The 17,224-nt window shown below is 35.2% G+C and overlaps 2 protein-coding genes across 4 annotated transcripts; both read left to right on the top strand.

Moving 5' to 3' along the window:
• The first annotated feature begins 6,254 nt into the window (after positions 1-6,254).
• On the top strand, positions 6,255-8,005 carry LOC111915332 (transcription and mRNA export factor ENY2). The gene is made up of 5 exons (XM_023910994.2): positions 6,255-6,394; positions 6,503-6,593; positions 6,756-6,850; positions 7,447-7,523; positions 7,807-8,005. Coding segments are annotated over exons 1-5 (339 nt in total). The 5' UTR covers positions 6,255-6,392; the 3' UTR covers positions 7,881-8,005.
• A 3,439-nt stretch (positions 8,006-11,444) lies between these two features.
• Positions 11,445-15,330, top strand: LOC111915333 (uncharacterized). 3 transcript variants are annotated; one of them, XM_023910996.3, is made up of 8 exons: positions 11,446-11,547; positions 11,649-11,700; positions 12,646-12,912; positions 13,023-13,144; positions 13,281-13,374; positions 13,467-13,745; positions 14,328-14,665; positions 14,867-15,330. In XM_023910996.3, exons 3-8 carry the CDS (start codon positions 12,756-12,758, stop codon positions 15,062-15,064), a joined length of 1,188 nt encoding a protein of 395 aa, XP_023766764.1. In that variant the 5' UTR covers positions 11,446-11,547; positions 11,649-11,700; positions 12,646-12,755; the 3' UTR covers positions 15,065-15,330. The 3 variants fall into 3 exon arrangements, with proteins under 3 accessions (XP_023766763.1, XP_023766764.1, XP_023766765.1); XM_023910995.3 differs by having other exon boundaries at positions 11,445-11,700; XM_023910997.3 differs by having other exon boundaries at positions 11,446-11,700; positions 13,026-13,144.
• The last annotated feature ends 1,894 nt before the right edge of the window (positions 15,331-17,224 follow it).

Genomic DNA, 17,224 nt, shown 5'->3' with positions numbered 1-17,224 from the left:
TGGTTAAGGGTTTGGCGATTCTGGAAAAGTTCTGGATAAATCTCCGATAATAGCCGGCGAGACCCAAGAATTGCCGGATTTCTGTGGGTGTCTTCGGTGCCGACCAATTCTCTATCGCTTTAATCTTGGAAGGATCTACATGAATACCCTCCTTGCGTACCACGTGACCGAGGAAAGTTACCTTCCGAATACAGAATTCACACTTGGAAAATTTCGCGTACAACTTCTGGGATCTAAGGGTTTCCAACACTAGCCTCAAGTGCTGTTTGTGATCTTCTTTGCTTCTGGAGTAGACAAGTATGTCATCAATGAACACAATGACGAACTTATCCAGATAAGGACGACACACCCGGTTCATCAAGTCCATGAACACTACCGGTGCGTTGGTTAGAACGAAGGGCGTCACTACGAATTCGTAGTGTCCATAACGAGTTCTGAAAGCCGTTTTGGACACATCACTCTCATGAACTCGTAGCTGATGGTACCCTGACCAAAGGTCTATCTTGGAGAAGTAACTGGCTCCCGGGAGTTAATCGAAGAGGTCATCTATTCGCGGAAGAGGATATCGGTTTTTGATGGTCAACTTGTTCAGCTCACGGTAGTCGATACACATCCGAAAGGATCCATCTTTCTTCTTAATGAACAATACCGGAGCTCCCCAGGGCGAGGAACTCGGTCTAATGAATCATTTACTGAGCAACTCATTGAGTTGGCTAGATAACTCCTGCATTTCTGCTGGAGCTAAGCGATACGGAGATTTTGCCACAGGGGTAGCTCCAGGAATTAGGTCAATACGGAACTCGACCTGACGCTCGGGAGGAATTCCTGGAAGCTCTTCGGGAAATACATCAGGAAAGTTACAGACTTCGGGGATGCTCGCGAGGTCTTTAACTTCCTGTTTCTCATTGATTACATGGGCTAAGAATGCAATGCACTCCTTTCCTATGAGCTTTTGAGCTTTGATGCAGGAAACGATACGAAGAGTGGGACTGAGTTTATCGCCATAGATTAAGAGAGTTTGATCCGAAGGAAGGTTGAGACGGATGGCCTTTTCGAAACGGAGGATATCAGCATGATTGGGACTCAACCAATCCATGCCAATGATGACATCAAAGCTCTTTATGTAAACTGGCATTAGATCAATGGGAAATGAATGGTCATTTAGGGTAAGAGTACAACCTATGAACACCTCGCTGGCGCTTTCTTTCTCACCGTTAGCCATCTCGACGGTAAACATTTCAGTTAAAGGTTGGGGATTATGTTTTAGGTTATGTTTGAACGAATGACTAACAAAGCTTCTTTCAGCACCCGAGTCGAAAAGAATACTAGCATATGAGTTGTCGAGAAAGAACGTACCCGAGACTAAAGTGGGATCGGCGACTGCTTCCTCCCGTCCTATGGCTAGAACCCTCCCGGTATTATCAATTGTTGACTTCTTGGGGCAGTTCCTTTTAAAGTGCCCAACCTCTCCACAGTTATAGCAGGCTTGACCAACGCCTGCTCCAGATGATTGATTGGCCGATTGGGCCGGAGCTTTGCAGAATCGGACCGTGTGCCCCTTCTTACCACAATTGGTACAAGATAGTTCTCGGCAGGGGCCGGGGTTGTGGTGATATTTGCACTTGTCACACAAAGGGAGATTACCAACATATCTGCTAGTAGGAGTTGGAGCTGTGGATCCCACAGCAGAAGCAGCAGCAATGGGAGTAGTAGCAACATGGACTGCTACAATCTGCTGTCTCTTGGAGGATCCTTGGGAAGATTGATCCTTTTTCTTCTTCCAGAACTTTCTTTTCTCACCACTCCTCTTGGTCGGTTCAGGAGCGGTGGTGGTTTCCTCGACGTCATCACTGTGATCAATTAGGGTTTGGGCTAAACTTTTGGCACTATCATAGGTATCCGGACGTGCAGCTAAGACGTTTCCCTTAGTTGGCTGGGTCAGCCCCCATATAAACTTTTCTATCTTTTTACTTTCAGGAGTGACCAATCCCGGGCAGAGAAGTGCGAGGTCATCGAATCGAGAAGTGTATGCAGCAATATCGGAACCCTTCATCTTCAGGTTCCAGAGCTCATGCTCTAGTTTCTGCATTTCACCACAGGGACAGTATTCGGCTATCAGGAGTTCTTTCATGGCTTCCCAGCCCATGGCGTTGGCTACGGGTAGGGTCAGAGATTTGACTCGGCCATTCCACCAAGTCAAGGCTTTATCAATGAAGGTACAGGCTGCGAACTTGACCTTATCAGATTCCGCACAGGCACATATTTCAAAGATGGATTCGATTTTCTCGAACCATCGGGATAAGGAAACGACACCTCCAGTGCCATCGAAGGATGTTGGTTTCGCATTCATGAAGTCCTTATAGGAACCCTCCTTTCGGTGTCCCTTATTGCTTTCTTGATCCTGAGTTTGAGTACCGCCTCCCGAACCACTGGAACCACCGGTGTTCAATTGAGACATAGCAGCTGCCACCGCGGCGGTAACAGCTGCCTGAAATACCACGGGGTCAAATTCAGGAGGAGGTGGTGGCGGAGGGTTGTTGGTCTTTGAGCTGGGTCTCTTTCTTGGAGGCATCTTGATCTAATAAGATCAAGAAAGAGAGGATGATAAGTCCTCTGAATCGAATCGAGAGATATGACAAATATATATTCCGAATAAGCGATAAAGCAGGAAAGAGTTATCAAAGCAGGTAAACTATTGCTAACAGAATAATCAAGGATCTATACGTGAACGAGGATTTCTACAAAGGATTGGCTCGAGAAATACACCCATAGTATTTCATGATTCGCTACGACATTGGCTCAATGTTTGTGGTGTTAGGGTAAGTTTTAGGCATGCCGCATACCACAGTCACTCCCAAGCACATGTTGGCCGTGTCTCGAATGAATATAGTTGGCCAGACTATATTGATCCTAGACATGACTACCTAACTGCCCAGGTTTAACCGCAGTACACAACACCCATTTACTTATGTTTTGTTCTACTTGTAGTTACGGATCTCGACGGTTCGGTATACTTGTATACTTTTGAAAATACTTATAGTTTGAAGATACTTTTAATTCAGAGCACTTAGGCCCTTTAGTGTTTATAGTTTTATACCATGTAAGGTTTGGTATACTTTATTCACTATAAACAAGGGCTCTGATACCAATCTGTCACACCTCGAAAACCGAAGGCGGAAACATTTTCGGGGTTGACTCCATGTTGAGTATCAAATCCAATGCATATAGTAAGTAAAGTAATCAATCATTACATTACATATAATAAAGTTTACATTTGTTTGAAAGTGAAGTTGTACAGGTGTGATACATAGTATATATAAACAAAACGAGACAAGTCTTCAACGCACTCCGTCTTTGCAAAAAGGAATCATCGGGTACCTGTCTAATACGGACCTGAGAATACAAGCAGTTTGAAAATCAGCATAATGCTGGTGAGTTCATAAGCGATTTTGTTTTGTGAAAAATGTACAAGTTTCCTTTCCTTTTTCTGAAAATGTTACACACACCAAGAAAATCTCATATTTTCTTAAAAGGTTGGTTATTGATTCCCAAAACGTAATGTAAAGTTGTACACTGAAAACATGTTTACTCTTATGAAATGTAAGTTATCTGGTTTGTTACACTTTTCTGGTTATGTACAAATGTTCCCAGGAAAATCCCATATTTTCCTGAATGTTGGTTACCAAATGTGAAAGATGTATTCTGAAAACCTGGTTATCTTGTGAAATGTATTAATTTTAACACGTATATAAAACTAATATTTACAAAGTAAATTAATTACTTTATTTATTATTACTATTATGTAAATCCCTGTTATCCTAATTGCGAGTTCCATAACCATACAATAGACTAGATATGGCAATAAGTAGTCCACATCACCTTATGACTTTCGTCGCCCTTGAACCATTTCGGTTCGGCTGTAGCTAGCAGCCAGGTGTGGGGTAGTCAGCCCCGTATAGATCTATACACTCAAGTCACGCTCCCTATCTAAGAGATTTTGGTTACGGGTGCAGTCCTCCACTCGCGTATCTCTGTGGAGTGTTCGCCGAGGACGTGTCTCCAATTATATAGGACTAACAAATTTACTAGTAATAATATGATAATCCTCCACTCGCGTATCTCTGTGGAGTGTTACCGAGGACAAAACAGTGTACGAAGTTTTATGTTCAAAGGTTCTAATGACATGCTTTTAACTGGTAAAATGTGGAAAACCATTTGTGAAATAAATAAAACATAACAGTTTACAACTAATTTCACAAATGATGTATATGATTACCCTGCAAGTTTCAAACAGTTATCAGTTGTGGTTATCAGTGTTAAAAACATATAAGTTTTGAAACATACACATGTAAAACAAGTTTTAAGTACAATTTTCCATTGTACTTTGCTTGTATTCCCCCTGAAAACAGTGAAAACAGTGAAAAAGGGTAGGGGTATGAACTCACCGCTTAATGTATAGTTCGAGTGTCAACGGATGCCCTGAACTCCTATGGCCCCTATTTTTCATGTGACGGCACATAAATGAGTTAGAACTAAGGTGTTTCATGACTAAACATGATGGGAAAACATCCTTAGGGCTTGGAATTACTAAGAATAAGTGTCCTATGATCCAAACTTAATGATTTATGCAAGTTTAGGGCCAAATATGGGTATTAGAGTGGGTGTATGGTCTTGAAAATGAGTGTGCGGCTGGGGAGTGCGGCCAGGAGTGTGTGTGAGGCAGCACACAAGAGTGTGCGGCCGTACAGAGGGTGTGTGCGGCCGTACACAGGAGTGTGCGGCCGTACACTCCTCATTTGAGTCCATATGTTGATTTTCGAAGTGTATGCTCTTCATACTTGGGAGTTTTGAATGTGTGCTGCCCCCATATGAAGGTGTGCGGCCGTACACCTTCATGGGATGATGAATATGATGAACATAATGAGTTTTAAGCTTGGGATCCAAGTGTTTACCACTATACTTAGCTTGAAGATGGAGTAGATCACGATTATGAAGCCTTCCAAGTGTTCTTGGTTGATGATTTAGAGAGAGAAAGTAGAGAGAGGGAAGAGAACATCTAATTGAATGAATGAAGGAGTATCCATCCATAAATTGAATTGGGTGTGAGGTTGAGGGTGTTTGCGGTTGGGTGTGTGGCCGTACACACAGGTGTGTGGGCGCACACACAAGTGTGTGGCCGCACACACCTTATTTAGTGAGCTTGGCCCGATATTGTGATACTAAACACTCTCCAACCCTTCCTAAGACTCATATCTTAGATTATACTAAGTCTAGAGCACTCAATGAAACCACAAGATTTAATAAAAGACAATGAACTCAAGTTTTAGTGCTGGATCAATTACATGGGTTAGAAGTTTCTGGTTGTCACACCTTGATCAAAAGATAGATCTATGCTTCTACAATCGATCTAGCACATAAAGTTACAACCTTTACGTGTTTGCATGGGACTTTGAGCCCAAAAGGTCCTTAAACAAGCTCTTTCAAAGCATGGGGCCTTCTTTGAGTGCAAGAGCCACTCCTTTCTGCCTTGTAACCCCTCTAAGGACCTAAATCTGAAACATCAACTCCAAACCATGCTTGCAATCATGGTTGGTGACCTAAATGGCTTAGAAAAGCCCTAAAACTCCACAAAATGGGATCTAACAAATGAACTAACAAGGTATAGACTTTATACCTTCTGAAGACTGCAAATGATGCCCAAAATCAGATCCTTCTAGCCTCCTCTTGATCCTTCAAGCTTTTCCTTCCTTCCTTGGTTCACAAAACACCAAAATCACTCCAAATGCATTGCTTCAATAACGGCTAGGGTTTGCTATGGAGGTCTTCTGGGAGCAAATGGGACGAAGGAGGCCGAGTTAAGGTGTTTAAATAGGGTGCAAACCCTCGAATTAGGGTTTTTGTCCAAACAGGGCCTACTCGCCGAGTCCGGGACCGACTCGTCGAGTCCACAGCTTATACCCCGCATCTCATCCCGCTTCTACTCGGCGAGTTGGTCCTTCAACTCGCCGAGTCCAAGACCAAAAATGCAAAAATAATAAAAGAATACGTACCAAAAACCATGTGCTACATAAAGAAGTGATTTAATTGACATAGGCTCGACAAATGGGTATCCGTTAAAAATTAAAAGAAGTGAATTAATGAAATGCAATTTGTAAGTTATCTATTGCCCAAAAAAATGTTTAATGACCAAATCACATCAATGATAAAAATCGATTGTGTTAGTCTATTAGATATATATTTTTTAAAATGAAAAAAAATAATATGATAATAGTATATGTTGCCACCATGGATCAACCCTAATTTTTTCAACCCCTAACTTTTGGTGGTCGGACTTTCTTCTGATCGGACTATTGAAGGTTTTCTTAGGTTGATACTGAGCTTCAATAGAAAAAATGTAAGTTTTAATCGTAGGTTTGATCATTAACGCAATGCAAATTTCGAGATGGATGTTACTTGGATCAATTCCATTCGACTTAACTTAATTTTCTGTGTACGAATTTAGGAGGTCTTCGATCAAACGCCCGCCCACTCCAGACGCAGAGGAGGAAGAACATGATCGAGAACCTACTCTTCAAGAAATCATCAACATCAAAGTACGATATAATCATAGTTTCATGAAATTTTGTTTAAATCAAGTTGCTGAATTTGAAAAATAGAACAAATTAAGTCGCTGAATAGGGACTTGGAGAGAGCAATTCATTAATTTGGCTACTTTTTTTCTTATGTGTACTTGTGATTTCATTGGATTGTTATAGTTGATTGAGAGTGGCGAGAAAGAACGATTGAAGGAGCTTCTGAGGGAAAGGCTTATCGAGTGTGGTTGGAAAGATGAAATGAAATCACTTTGCAGGTTCTCCCTCCCTCCCTCTCTCCCTCTCTCTGTGTGTATCGACCACTCTGTTATTCTTCTGCACATACAGTGGTGACTGGTGAAAGCAATCTTAGATTAAAGAATGGAATAAGTAGCCTTGTAGGTCGTATAAGTATGGTATTTGGGAGCTCTCCCAAAAGATTGCTTATAATGTCATTAACCATGGTTACTTGTTATCATAGAGCTGAATTCCTAAAATCAAAGAAATGGTGTAGGTAATAACTTGTACATCATGCAACAAGACATGTTGCTGTGAATTTGGGAATTTCAGTTCCTTAATACAACCATGTGCCTAAGCTCTTTCTTTTGGGCCAATAAACAAGAACTGCACATTTCATTGAAGTACTAGTAGATGCATTTCAATTTCAAACCATTGTGCTTCATAATTCCATCATTACAAATTATTTTCTTTACTAGCTTCTTGATACTTTAGAATGAAATTTCAAGTACAATTGTCTAAGTATCAGATTTCTGAACTTCTATGCTTAGTATTGAGATAGATGAATTGACTTATAAGATTATGCTTCCTAAAATTGTATAAGTTTTTTTTATTTCCTTTTAATTAATTATGACAGATCATTTACAAGGAAGAAAGGAAGGAGTAATGTAACTATTGATGACCTTGTTCATCTCATTACACCAAAAGGCAGAGGTGAGTTATGCTTGTTCTGTTTGCTTCCACTAATTCATATTTTATCTCATAAAAATTACATGAAAACAACAATATCTTCTTATTGGGAAAACTTTCAACGATTATATATGTTTTCCTATCATTATCATTATAAATCAGTTGGTTATATCGATTTGATTCTGTAAAATATTTTTTTCTTTGTCTCCTTTTGAGGTATGAAATATCATCCAAGTTTTCGGAATACACTAGTTGAATTTTCATTGAAAATAAAAAAAAACACCTAATTGAGTATTTTTTTATGCAGCTGCTGTTCCTGATTCTGTAAAAGCTGAGCTATTGCAAAGAATTCGATCTTTTCTTCAATCAGCAGCTCTTTGATTACATTGCGATTGTGAAATGTTTTGAGGGTCGAAATCTCATGTAATATCATTTGCAATACTTACATTTGTGTAGTTAAAAAAAAACTATTTTATTTATGGGAAAATGACTTTTGAGGGAATCAATTTTTGTGTTTGTACTCATTTGGTCCATTTCTTTTTTTTTTTTTTTTTTTTTTTTTGTATTCAATATACCATCGAACTTGTTCTTTGCGTTCACCATAACCCTTTTGACCGGCTTTTAACCTGTGATAGCCGATCAAAGGGTTATGGTGAACACAAACAACAAGTTCGTTGGTATATTGAGTACAAAAAAGGAAATGGACCAAATGAGAACGAACTCAACAGTTGGTTTCCCTTCTGAGTCATTTTCCCCGAAAAGTTATATGAAATTAAAGTTGTAAAATTATCAAAGACGACAACCTTCTTTGGCTATACGTATATGAAGAGAGTTTCAAAGGGGTAACCTTGTTAAAACATGGTCTATGTTATGTTTACTGTGGTTAGCTGTCGACACCTCTCTGCAAAAGGATATAACTATGTATGAGAGATATATTTATCAACATAAACGTTTACCTCAAGGTATATTATGGTGATGTGTCTACAAAAGCAGCATGATATTATACATATTGATGTTGTATCTTATCCCATGAATTCGATCTTAAAGCTAAGTAAACTCAAAAATCACAGTATTTATGATTCCACTCGTTTGTAGACTTGTCTAGAATTCATGATACGATAAATCATTTGATTGGAAATGCAAATGTAGTCATGAAATGCGTCTGCTTAGTCAAGATTCTCCTAATAAATATTCTAGTGCATTACAAAGTTGTACATGTATAAATAATGTTTTTTCATGGGTTATGTTTTGAAGAGAAGCAAAAATGAATCTCATAAAGTCATTAATATCAGTAGGAGATGACGTGAGATTTGTTGTAAATAAGTAAAAGGAAAATGAACCAGGAGGGTAACCACTGTTGCATTTGTTCTCATTTGGTCCCTTTCGTTTTTTTTTTTGTATTCAATATATCATCGAATTTGTTGTTTGTGTTCATCATAACCCTTTGACTGACTATCACAGGTCAAAAGCCGGTCAAAAGGGTTATGGTGAACACAAACAACAAGTTCGATGGTATATTGAATACAAAAAAAGGAAAGGGACCAAATGAGTACAAACGCAAAAGTTAATAATCCTCAAAGAGTCATTTTCCCTTTATTTATCCTTTTGAAAATCATCTTGGAAAATTATGTAAGTTTAATTCGTTTATACCATATTTCTTAAATGTATATTCATTATCTTGTAAAATCTAAAAGAGTAAATTACAATGGTCCCTATGGTTTGAGTAATTTGCACGTTTGCTCCCTAACTTATTTTTTTAACTTGGAAGGTCCCTACTATTTGTTTTCGTTGTGCGCTTGGTCCATGTTTTACTTAATCTTATCTTACCTTGTCTACTCCATTTTATTTAAATAAATTAATAAATCAATGAAAAAATAGACTTTTTAGGTAAGACAGAGACCAAATGCGTAACAAAAACAATCTGTAGGGACTTTCCGAGTTAAAAAAATAAGTTATGAACCAAACGTGCAAATTACCTCAAACCATAGGGACCATTTGTGTAATTTACTCAATCTAAAATTCCATTTTTTTTGATTGGATAAATAATTAGTTTTTCTCGTATCAACATCACTGGGATTGAGTCTTATCCAATTCACATCAAATACAGGTTAGGACACGACAGTTTTATCATTTCCTATATCAACGAGCTATTAATAATTATTTATTTATTATTTTTTTTAATAACGGCAAATCTACTTAATTCTTAATTCTAATCTACTCAACTCCTAATTCCACTTATTATATCTCGAATAAGACTCTGATATTAATTTAACTTATTGCATTTCAATGTCATCATAACACCTAATATTGAAACGCAGTAAATACAATTTGTTTAGAAAATGATTTTATGGTTTTGTGTAGGGTAGCTGTGGTTTTTAATGATACTCTGGGATTCTGTTTGTAATTATCTTAGGCAAGTTGTGGGATTTCGGGATATAATGGTTGGACTTGGATCTGCATATCTTGAAAATATAACCGAGATTTTGTCGTATGATTCTATTTAATATAGCCCATGGATTCAAGTGTTATTATTATTTTTTATAATATTTTGTTTGATTTGTCAGTCAATATTTTGTCATAGATTCTATTTGTGTCATTTTATGTATTCTTCGTGGTAATAATAGATTTGCAGTTGCACAAAGTAACTTTTTTTTTTCATTTGGAAAATGGGGTTTTGTAAAATATAAAATTTTATAAGTTTTTAAATTTGTTGGGATATTTACCAATGCAGTCCGCTATTTTTTTTTCTACAAAAATAGTCTCTGTAACTTACAAAATAGTCATGTTTAATTAGAAAATTACAAACATAGTCCCCATTATAAAAAATAAATTACAAAACCGTACATGTAGTTTATAGAATAGGTTCATGTACATAATTATTTTTACAGTAATGTTTCCTATATTTCAAAAACCTACATAAATGGTCCCTTCCGTTCCTAATAATAAATTTACATGGCTATGTTTCATAAAATTATAGATATGGACCTCTTTGTTAGCAGATTTACATAAATGATACTTGTGTTTCACAAAATTATAGAAATGGTTCTCACTTTTCACAAAAATACCAAAATAATCTCTAACAAAAACAAAATCACAAAAAATATTCCTACCTTCATACAACTAGAAAAAAAGTCACTGTCTAATAACAAATTTAAAAAAATGTTCCCTATGCAAGAGAACATTAGAAAAATTATATGAAAAAAATGCAGTTAATAAACCCAGTGCAATGCAGGAGCCACCGCATTAATTTATGTACATTTGTTTTGGTCGTAGATAAGTTTTTGATTTTTTTATTAAGTTTTTAAGCTTATGAAGCATTTCAAAACTAAGATTTTCTTTTTTGACATCTGGTTGTTGAGAATTATTTTGCAAGGACTTTTTTTTTCAAAATATATAAATAAGTACAGAAATACAGTGTTTTTTATAATACTTATAACCACATTTTTATATAATTTTGTTATGAAATCATAAGAATATACAAAACAATATTTGCAAGTCAAACTAACACGACCTATTTTGATGGCACCTGAAAATTACTTGTTTCAAGTATCAACACAACTACACCGTTATGATCCTTATAAACTGTCTGTTCTGTATGATTTTAGCAAAAAGAGGTTAAGGGTAAATTCTGTTTAGTTTAGATAAAATTTGGGGTTCAATTGTAAATTACATGGAAAAAAAGACGACTTTCAAACCAGACCAAAATTCAGGGAAGAGGAAAAGAAATAGCAAAATTTGATGCCCCTGAAAACTCGCAACTATGTTTAATACCTATATCGCAGGCTGTGTAATCCACGCGCTCGAAACTTGCTATTTATCACACCAAATCGCCCGTGAATTGCACGCGTCTCTTATGCGAATAAGGATTGAGCGCACTGGAGCTTCTTAATTTCGGACCATTTCGTTTGTGTTTTATAAATTAAAGGATAAATAAAATTTTCCCCTAAAATCTTTTTATCAGACCCAAATTTTCGTTCGTCTTTTTAGTTTCCCTCTCTTTCTTTGGAGGGAAAATTTCCAATTTTTGAAGCTTTTTAATCGTTACTTGGTAATAATATTCAAAAGTTTTCAGCTGGATTGTATATATTTTGATTTATCGCATCGTTTTCTTTCTTTTGACGGTTGGTTCAATTCGCCTTGTTCGGACAGTTACCAGTTGCGAAGTGTTACTGAGCTGCGGGACTGATCGAACTGGAATCAGGTATGGTGATTTGAGAATGCAAATACTTCAAATTAGCTTTCTTTATGTGTTGTTTGTGTTACTGTAGCTGATTTTTTGTTGAAAGTAGGGTTTTTAGGGTTTTTGAAATCGAGGTCTTATTGCTTGATAAAATCAGTTGGTTTAATTATCTGCTTGCTCTGATTGTTTAAAATCTGAAGTTTAGTAGTCGCTTTATGTGTTTTCAGTTCTGATTTTTGTTGCATATGTTCTGGATTCAACGTTTTGCTCGTTTTCATTTTCGTTTGTACTGTAGACATTTACTGTGTAGGGTTAGCTGTAGAGTGACTTACAAAGTTTTCATTTAGCGTTCTTGCTTCTTAGAAATTGCTGTAGGAGTCTTGTATGGAATTAAGTTCTCTTTGCCCATGCAATTCTTTTCATTTTATTTAAATGGTCAAAGTAACAAACTTGTCTAATGAGACTTTAACACATAAAACTTGAGGGTTGCAGAGATCCACCGATGCTATTGAGCAAATGGCATCTGCTACATGGATTTCTTTCCTAGTTATATCGTACTATCAGTATTTGTTTAAAGTACATTGTGATGAATTTCATTAAAGGGATAAAAGGTGTCATCTATAGGTTAATAGACATTAATGGTTTTGCAAAGACTTGTGGTTTGTGAAGGATGTGCAGTTTCTGCTTGCGTAGAAAGTCATGAATGTATATCTTGTTTGAGTATTTTTTACAAGCTATGTTATGAAACTTGTGTTTCTACTAAGTACCACGTTCAAAGGGTTTATTTAGTTTTATATATTGAAAGTTCTAGTTGTGAATCTTGTGATTGTTATTTCGGTATCAAGATTCCCTTGATTAAGATCATCAAGAGTCTTATTTGTGTTCCTACATTAAGTTTCAAAGTTTTAAATAATTAAAACTTCCATATTGATGACTAGATTGATTATTATCATCACTTTCCTGTAGTTGTGTTAGGCAACTTTATGCCAGTCAGAAAATCTGTGGAAGATCACAGCTTATAAACCAAAAAATTGAAGTTGTTAAGCATCTGAGTCTGGTTCTTTCCCAAGTTTGAGATGCAAACCAAGAAAGTAGCAATGGGAAGAAATTCTTCTAAAGCACTTGCTAGTCCAAAAGTTTCAAAAACTCAGAAGAAGGTGCCTGAAAATGTCAACAACCAAGAAAACAAAGCCTCTCAGATGATTACATCTTCTGCTAGAAAACAAAAACCAGGTTAATTGGTTACCCTTTATTTATTTTTTGACATTATTATTACTTTTTGTTCACTGAGGATTATAATTATAAATTCGGATGCTTTATGTATCTATATCTTTTGTAACTAGCAGCAGCCACCTACACAAAGGATAGCAAGGAGAATGTTGATGCAACTAATTTAAATGCTAGAGGCATGTGTTTGGACAATGATTCTTATATTGCAATCAACAACATGTCTGTGGATTCTGAGGTAATCATATATCTGTCCATTTGTTGTTTGACTTTTGGATTTCATTTTCATTTTCATCTTCATAATATAAATGGCAGTGTATCTTGTAATTATGGATTCTCAAAAAGTGAAATTGTTTCTTTTTGATATGATGTAGGGATGTGAGACAACAGAATCTTTTTCAAATGGAACCATATTTTCTCCTGCATTCCATGTTTCAAGAAATATTGAAGGAGAAATTGTAGATGGAGGTAAATAATTAAACTGCTATTTTGCTGAACATGAAACAGATTTAACTTAATATTATTATCATAAAATATGTTTATTTGTGATACATAATTAGGATGTGGTCTATCAAGTGAAGTGTCAGCCATATACCAATGCATGAAAGACTCAAAGCTAGAATGTGTTGATGAAGATGACCATGAACATGAACATGATCATACATCATCCGATGTTCAAATGGAAGATGATGAATGCGAAGAATACGATGAATTTGATCCATATTTTTTTATAAAAAACTTGCCAGAATTAGCCTCTGTGGTTCCATCTTTCAGGCCTATCTTACTTCCCAAACAAACACGAAGTTGCCCTCCAACTACCCTTGTCCTAGATTTGGATGGTCAGTATTTTACTTTTTTTAACCAATCTACTTTTTCTAATATACAAAGGGATAATGACATAAAAACCCTTCAGTTTGCAAGTTTTGTCCGTTTTACCCTTTAGGTTCTTTAAAACCAGATGTTTGCAATTTTTTTCAATTTTACCCTTAAAGCCCTTACATTTTGCACAAACGCTTGGTCTAACCCCCCCTTTTTTTTTTTTCTGGTTCATAAAAGCCCTTAAGTTTGGCAAAAAATTTCAGTTTTACCATGCAAAAAGGGTAAAATCGAAAAAAAAAGTTGCAAATTCGAGGTATTAATTGGGTAAAACCGACAAAAAGCTGCAAACTGAAGGGGTTTTATGGCATTTTGCCAATATACAAAGGGGAAAATGCAGGAAGTAGCAACATTCTTGCATTTCTATTTTCTTTACCAATAATATCAACATACTTACTTTTGATAATATAGTTGATATATATTTAGTTTTTTTATCCATAATAGCAACATATATGCTTTGTTTTATGGTTACATATTATGGATGATAAAGAAATGTAAGGTAAAAAGAGTAAATTAGTTTAAGGTGTTGTATTGTTGTTATACAGAGACATTGGTGCACTCAACATTGGAAGCATGTGAAGATGCAGATTTCACATTTTTGGTGAATTTTAATCTTGAAGATCACAGGGTGTATGTTCGTTGTCGGCCTTACCTGAAAGAGTTTTTGGAGAGGGTGGCTGGACTTTTTGAGATTATTATTTTTACTGCAAGTCAAAGCATATATGCTGAACAGCTCCTGAATGTCTTGGATCCAAAAAGAAAAGTATTCAGACATCGTGTGTATCGCGAATCCTGTGTTTTCTTTGAAGGCAATTACCTCAAAGATTTATCTGTTCTTGGTCGTGATTTAGCACGCGTTGTCATGATCGATAACTCCCCACAGGTATACTCAATTCATTCTTATTCTTAATTTCTTTTTCTCATTCTATCAAAATTCAAATTCCAAGAAATGCTAATTCACTTTCATTCGACTTTAACAAACCAATTTCATCACTCCTGAATTGGTGTTTTTTAAGGCATTGTAGTTTGAATAATCTCTATGTTGAAAATTAGATTGGTATAATTTGGAATATGTTGTAATCAGGCATTTGGATTCCAAGTTGACAATGGGATACCGATAGAGAGCTGGTTTGATGATCGTTCAGATCAAGAGTTGGTTTCTTTATTGCCGTTTTTGGAAAGTTTGGTAGGAGTTGAAGATGTGCGTCCTATAATTGCCAAGAAGTTTAACCTCAGAGACAAAATAGCTGCAGCAATTTGTCCTTTAGCTTTTGAAACCTGATAAAAAACAAAACAAATAATCATTCAGACTTGAGACCTTCATGGATAAATTAATGTTTCAGTTTGTATTTCAGGAGTCTGCTTTGTCTACTGCTTTGAGTCTTCTTTTTTTTTTTTAAAAAAAAAGAAAAAAAAAGAGAATGTCTTGTTTTGATTTTGATTTGTTTTAGTTTGCATCTCTCATGTCAAGGAATAACTTGTAGGTTTGGATTTGTTTGGGATGTGTGGTAATTTAATTGTTCTAAATTACAATATGTGTATTTCTCATCTCTCATTTCCTCTATCATACTTTTAGATGAGTGTAATTTAGTGGTAAGTAAGAATCTGAGAATTTATAAGAGATTCTAGGTTTAAATCTCATATCTTTTGAAAACACTAGAAAAATTTAATGCTCCATGATTTTGGCTTTTAAAATTATATTATATTGTGAAGTAGTCATTGTATTGGTTTTAATGAATATTGGAATGGAAGGGTTTCTAACCCAGCGGTATTAGGTGGTGTCCTCCTTCTTTGAGATCGAGGGTTCAAGTCCCGTCGTGGACATAGGTGGAATTAGGTGTTAGTTTAGGAGTAGATTAGTATATTTGTATTTGCCGGTTTAAAAAAAAAATAGATAAATATATAACATTATAATGATATAAAATTACTAAAAGGGGAAATATTTCATCTTGGCCCTCACTCTCGTTTAACTTTGGAAATGGTCGCTTCTTACATTCTTTATTCTTTTTTTAAATAAATATAAAATTTTAATGATGTAAAACTATTAAAAGGGGAAATATTTCATTTAACAAATATATAGAATTCGTAATTTAATATGCTTGATTTTTTAGTTTTTACATTTTTTTTTATTATGGCAAACATAGACAAAAATATAAAAGTTAATAATTTTTTATTTTCTAAGGGGGTGTTTGGATAAATAGTTTTTAGCTTATTAGCTTATTGTTTATTTGTTTATTGTGGTAAGAATAAATATTTTTTTTTTTTTTTAAAATGTGTTTGGATTAGCTTATTGCGGTGGAAATAAGCAATAAGTAATAAACAATTAAGTGTTTGGCAAAATAAAACAGTTTATATGAGTAAAAAGACCAATAAGAAATAAGCAATAAGCATTCCTCTATTTGCTTATTAAAATCAGCTTATTTTGCTTATTCCTACGCAATAAGCTGATTTTTAAAGACTCATATCCAAACACTTAAATTTACTTATTGCGATGAGATTAAGCAATAAGCAATATGCAACTTATTTTCTCCTTATCCAAACACCCCCTAAAATTTGTACATTATTATCTAATGTATTTTATAAACAAAAAATTATGCTCCAAAATCAAACTATTAACACTGTACCATAATTGTTCTCGTCTTATATACAAATATTAATTTATAACTAGGAGATAAGTTCGAGTTTCACTTTAGGACATTTAAAAAAATACATTGAGTTATAACAAATTTAAAAAAAAAAAAAATTACAGGAAAAATCTTAAGTACAATTCAATAAAAACTTTGATATAAAAGATTTCCAATAATATTATAAATGAGTAGATCTTTCGAAGTACATTGTTCTAATAAGAAAAAAAAATGAATGTATGCTGCTATGATAGGAATAAATGGAAGTAGACGCTATCTCTTAACAAATGTTGATTTCTCGACCTCGTCAGTTGGCCAAGACCGAAGCTGATTATGTTGCAAAATTGAAAAGGCTAAAAATTAGCACATGCTTTTGCAACAAATGGCAAGTTGCTTTAGTTTATTTTGTGTGGTATAACATCTTACTTACAAGTTTTCCAACTATGGCATTCTAATTCCAATCTTTTTCTTATTAAGACATTGTACTTTGGAAAACCCAATTATAACATCATACTTTTGAAGCTTTTCTTATTAGGAGATTATACTTAAAATTTTGTTTGGATGAAACTGTTAAAATTTAATAGATTTTTCGAAAGTATAATTGCGTAATAGGAATAATAGAAGTATGATGCCATAATGAACAACTGAAAGAAAGTACATTGCTGTTTTGAACTGCTGGTATGTGACGATTTCATTGACCTGTCTGTGTCCCCTAAAATCCAATCCAAGCGATCCACAAAAGTTTCCAAGTCCTTCATCTTAAAAATAAATATATGCACAAAAGCTATGTTGTCTAGTTAAATAAGCAATGGCCTTTA

Source organism: Lactuca sativa, chromosome 8 (assembly GCF_002870075.4).
Source record: "Lactuca sativa cultivar Salinas chromosome 8, Lsat_Salinas_v11, whole genome shotgun sequence".
Lineage (NCBI taxonomy): Eukaryota > Viridiplantae > Streptophyta > Magnoliopsida > Asterales > Asteraceae > Lactuca > Lactuca sativa.
The sequence above is the reverse complement of the archived record's forward strand: the minus strand, read 5'-3'. Positions and strand labels throughout refer to the sequence as shown.

Coding starts and splice junctions, on each gene's coding strand:
- LOC111915333 (XM_023910995.3), top strand. CDS start 12,756: ATGCAAACCAAGAAAGTAGCAATGGGAAGAAATTCTTCTAAAGCACTT. Junction 13,145..13,280: donor ACATGTCTGTGGATTCTGAG/GTAATCATATAT, acceptor GATATGATGTAG/GGATGTGAGACAACAGAATC. Junction 13,375..13,466: donor AGGAGAAATTGTAGATGGAG/GTAAATAATTAA, acceptor ATACATAATTAG/GATGTGGTCTATCAAGTGAA.
- LOC111915332 (XM_023910994.2), top strand. Junction 6,851..7,446: donor GAAATGAAATCACTTTGCAG/GTTCTCCCTCCC, acceptor TAATTATGACAG/ATCATTTACAAGGAAGAAAG. Junction 7,524..7,806: donor CATTACACCAAAAGGCAGAG/GTGAGTTATGCT, acceptor TTTTTTATGCAG/CTGCTGTTCCTGATTCTGTA.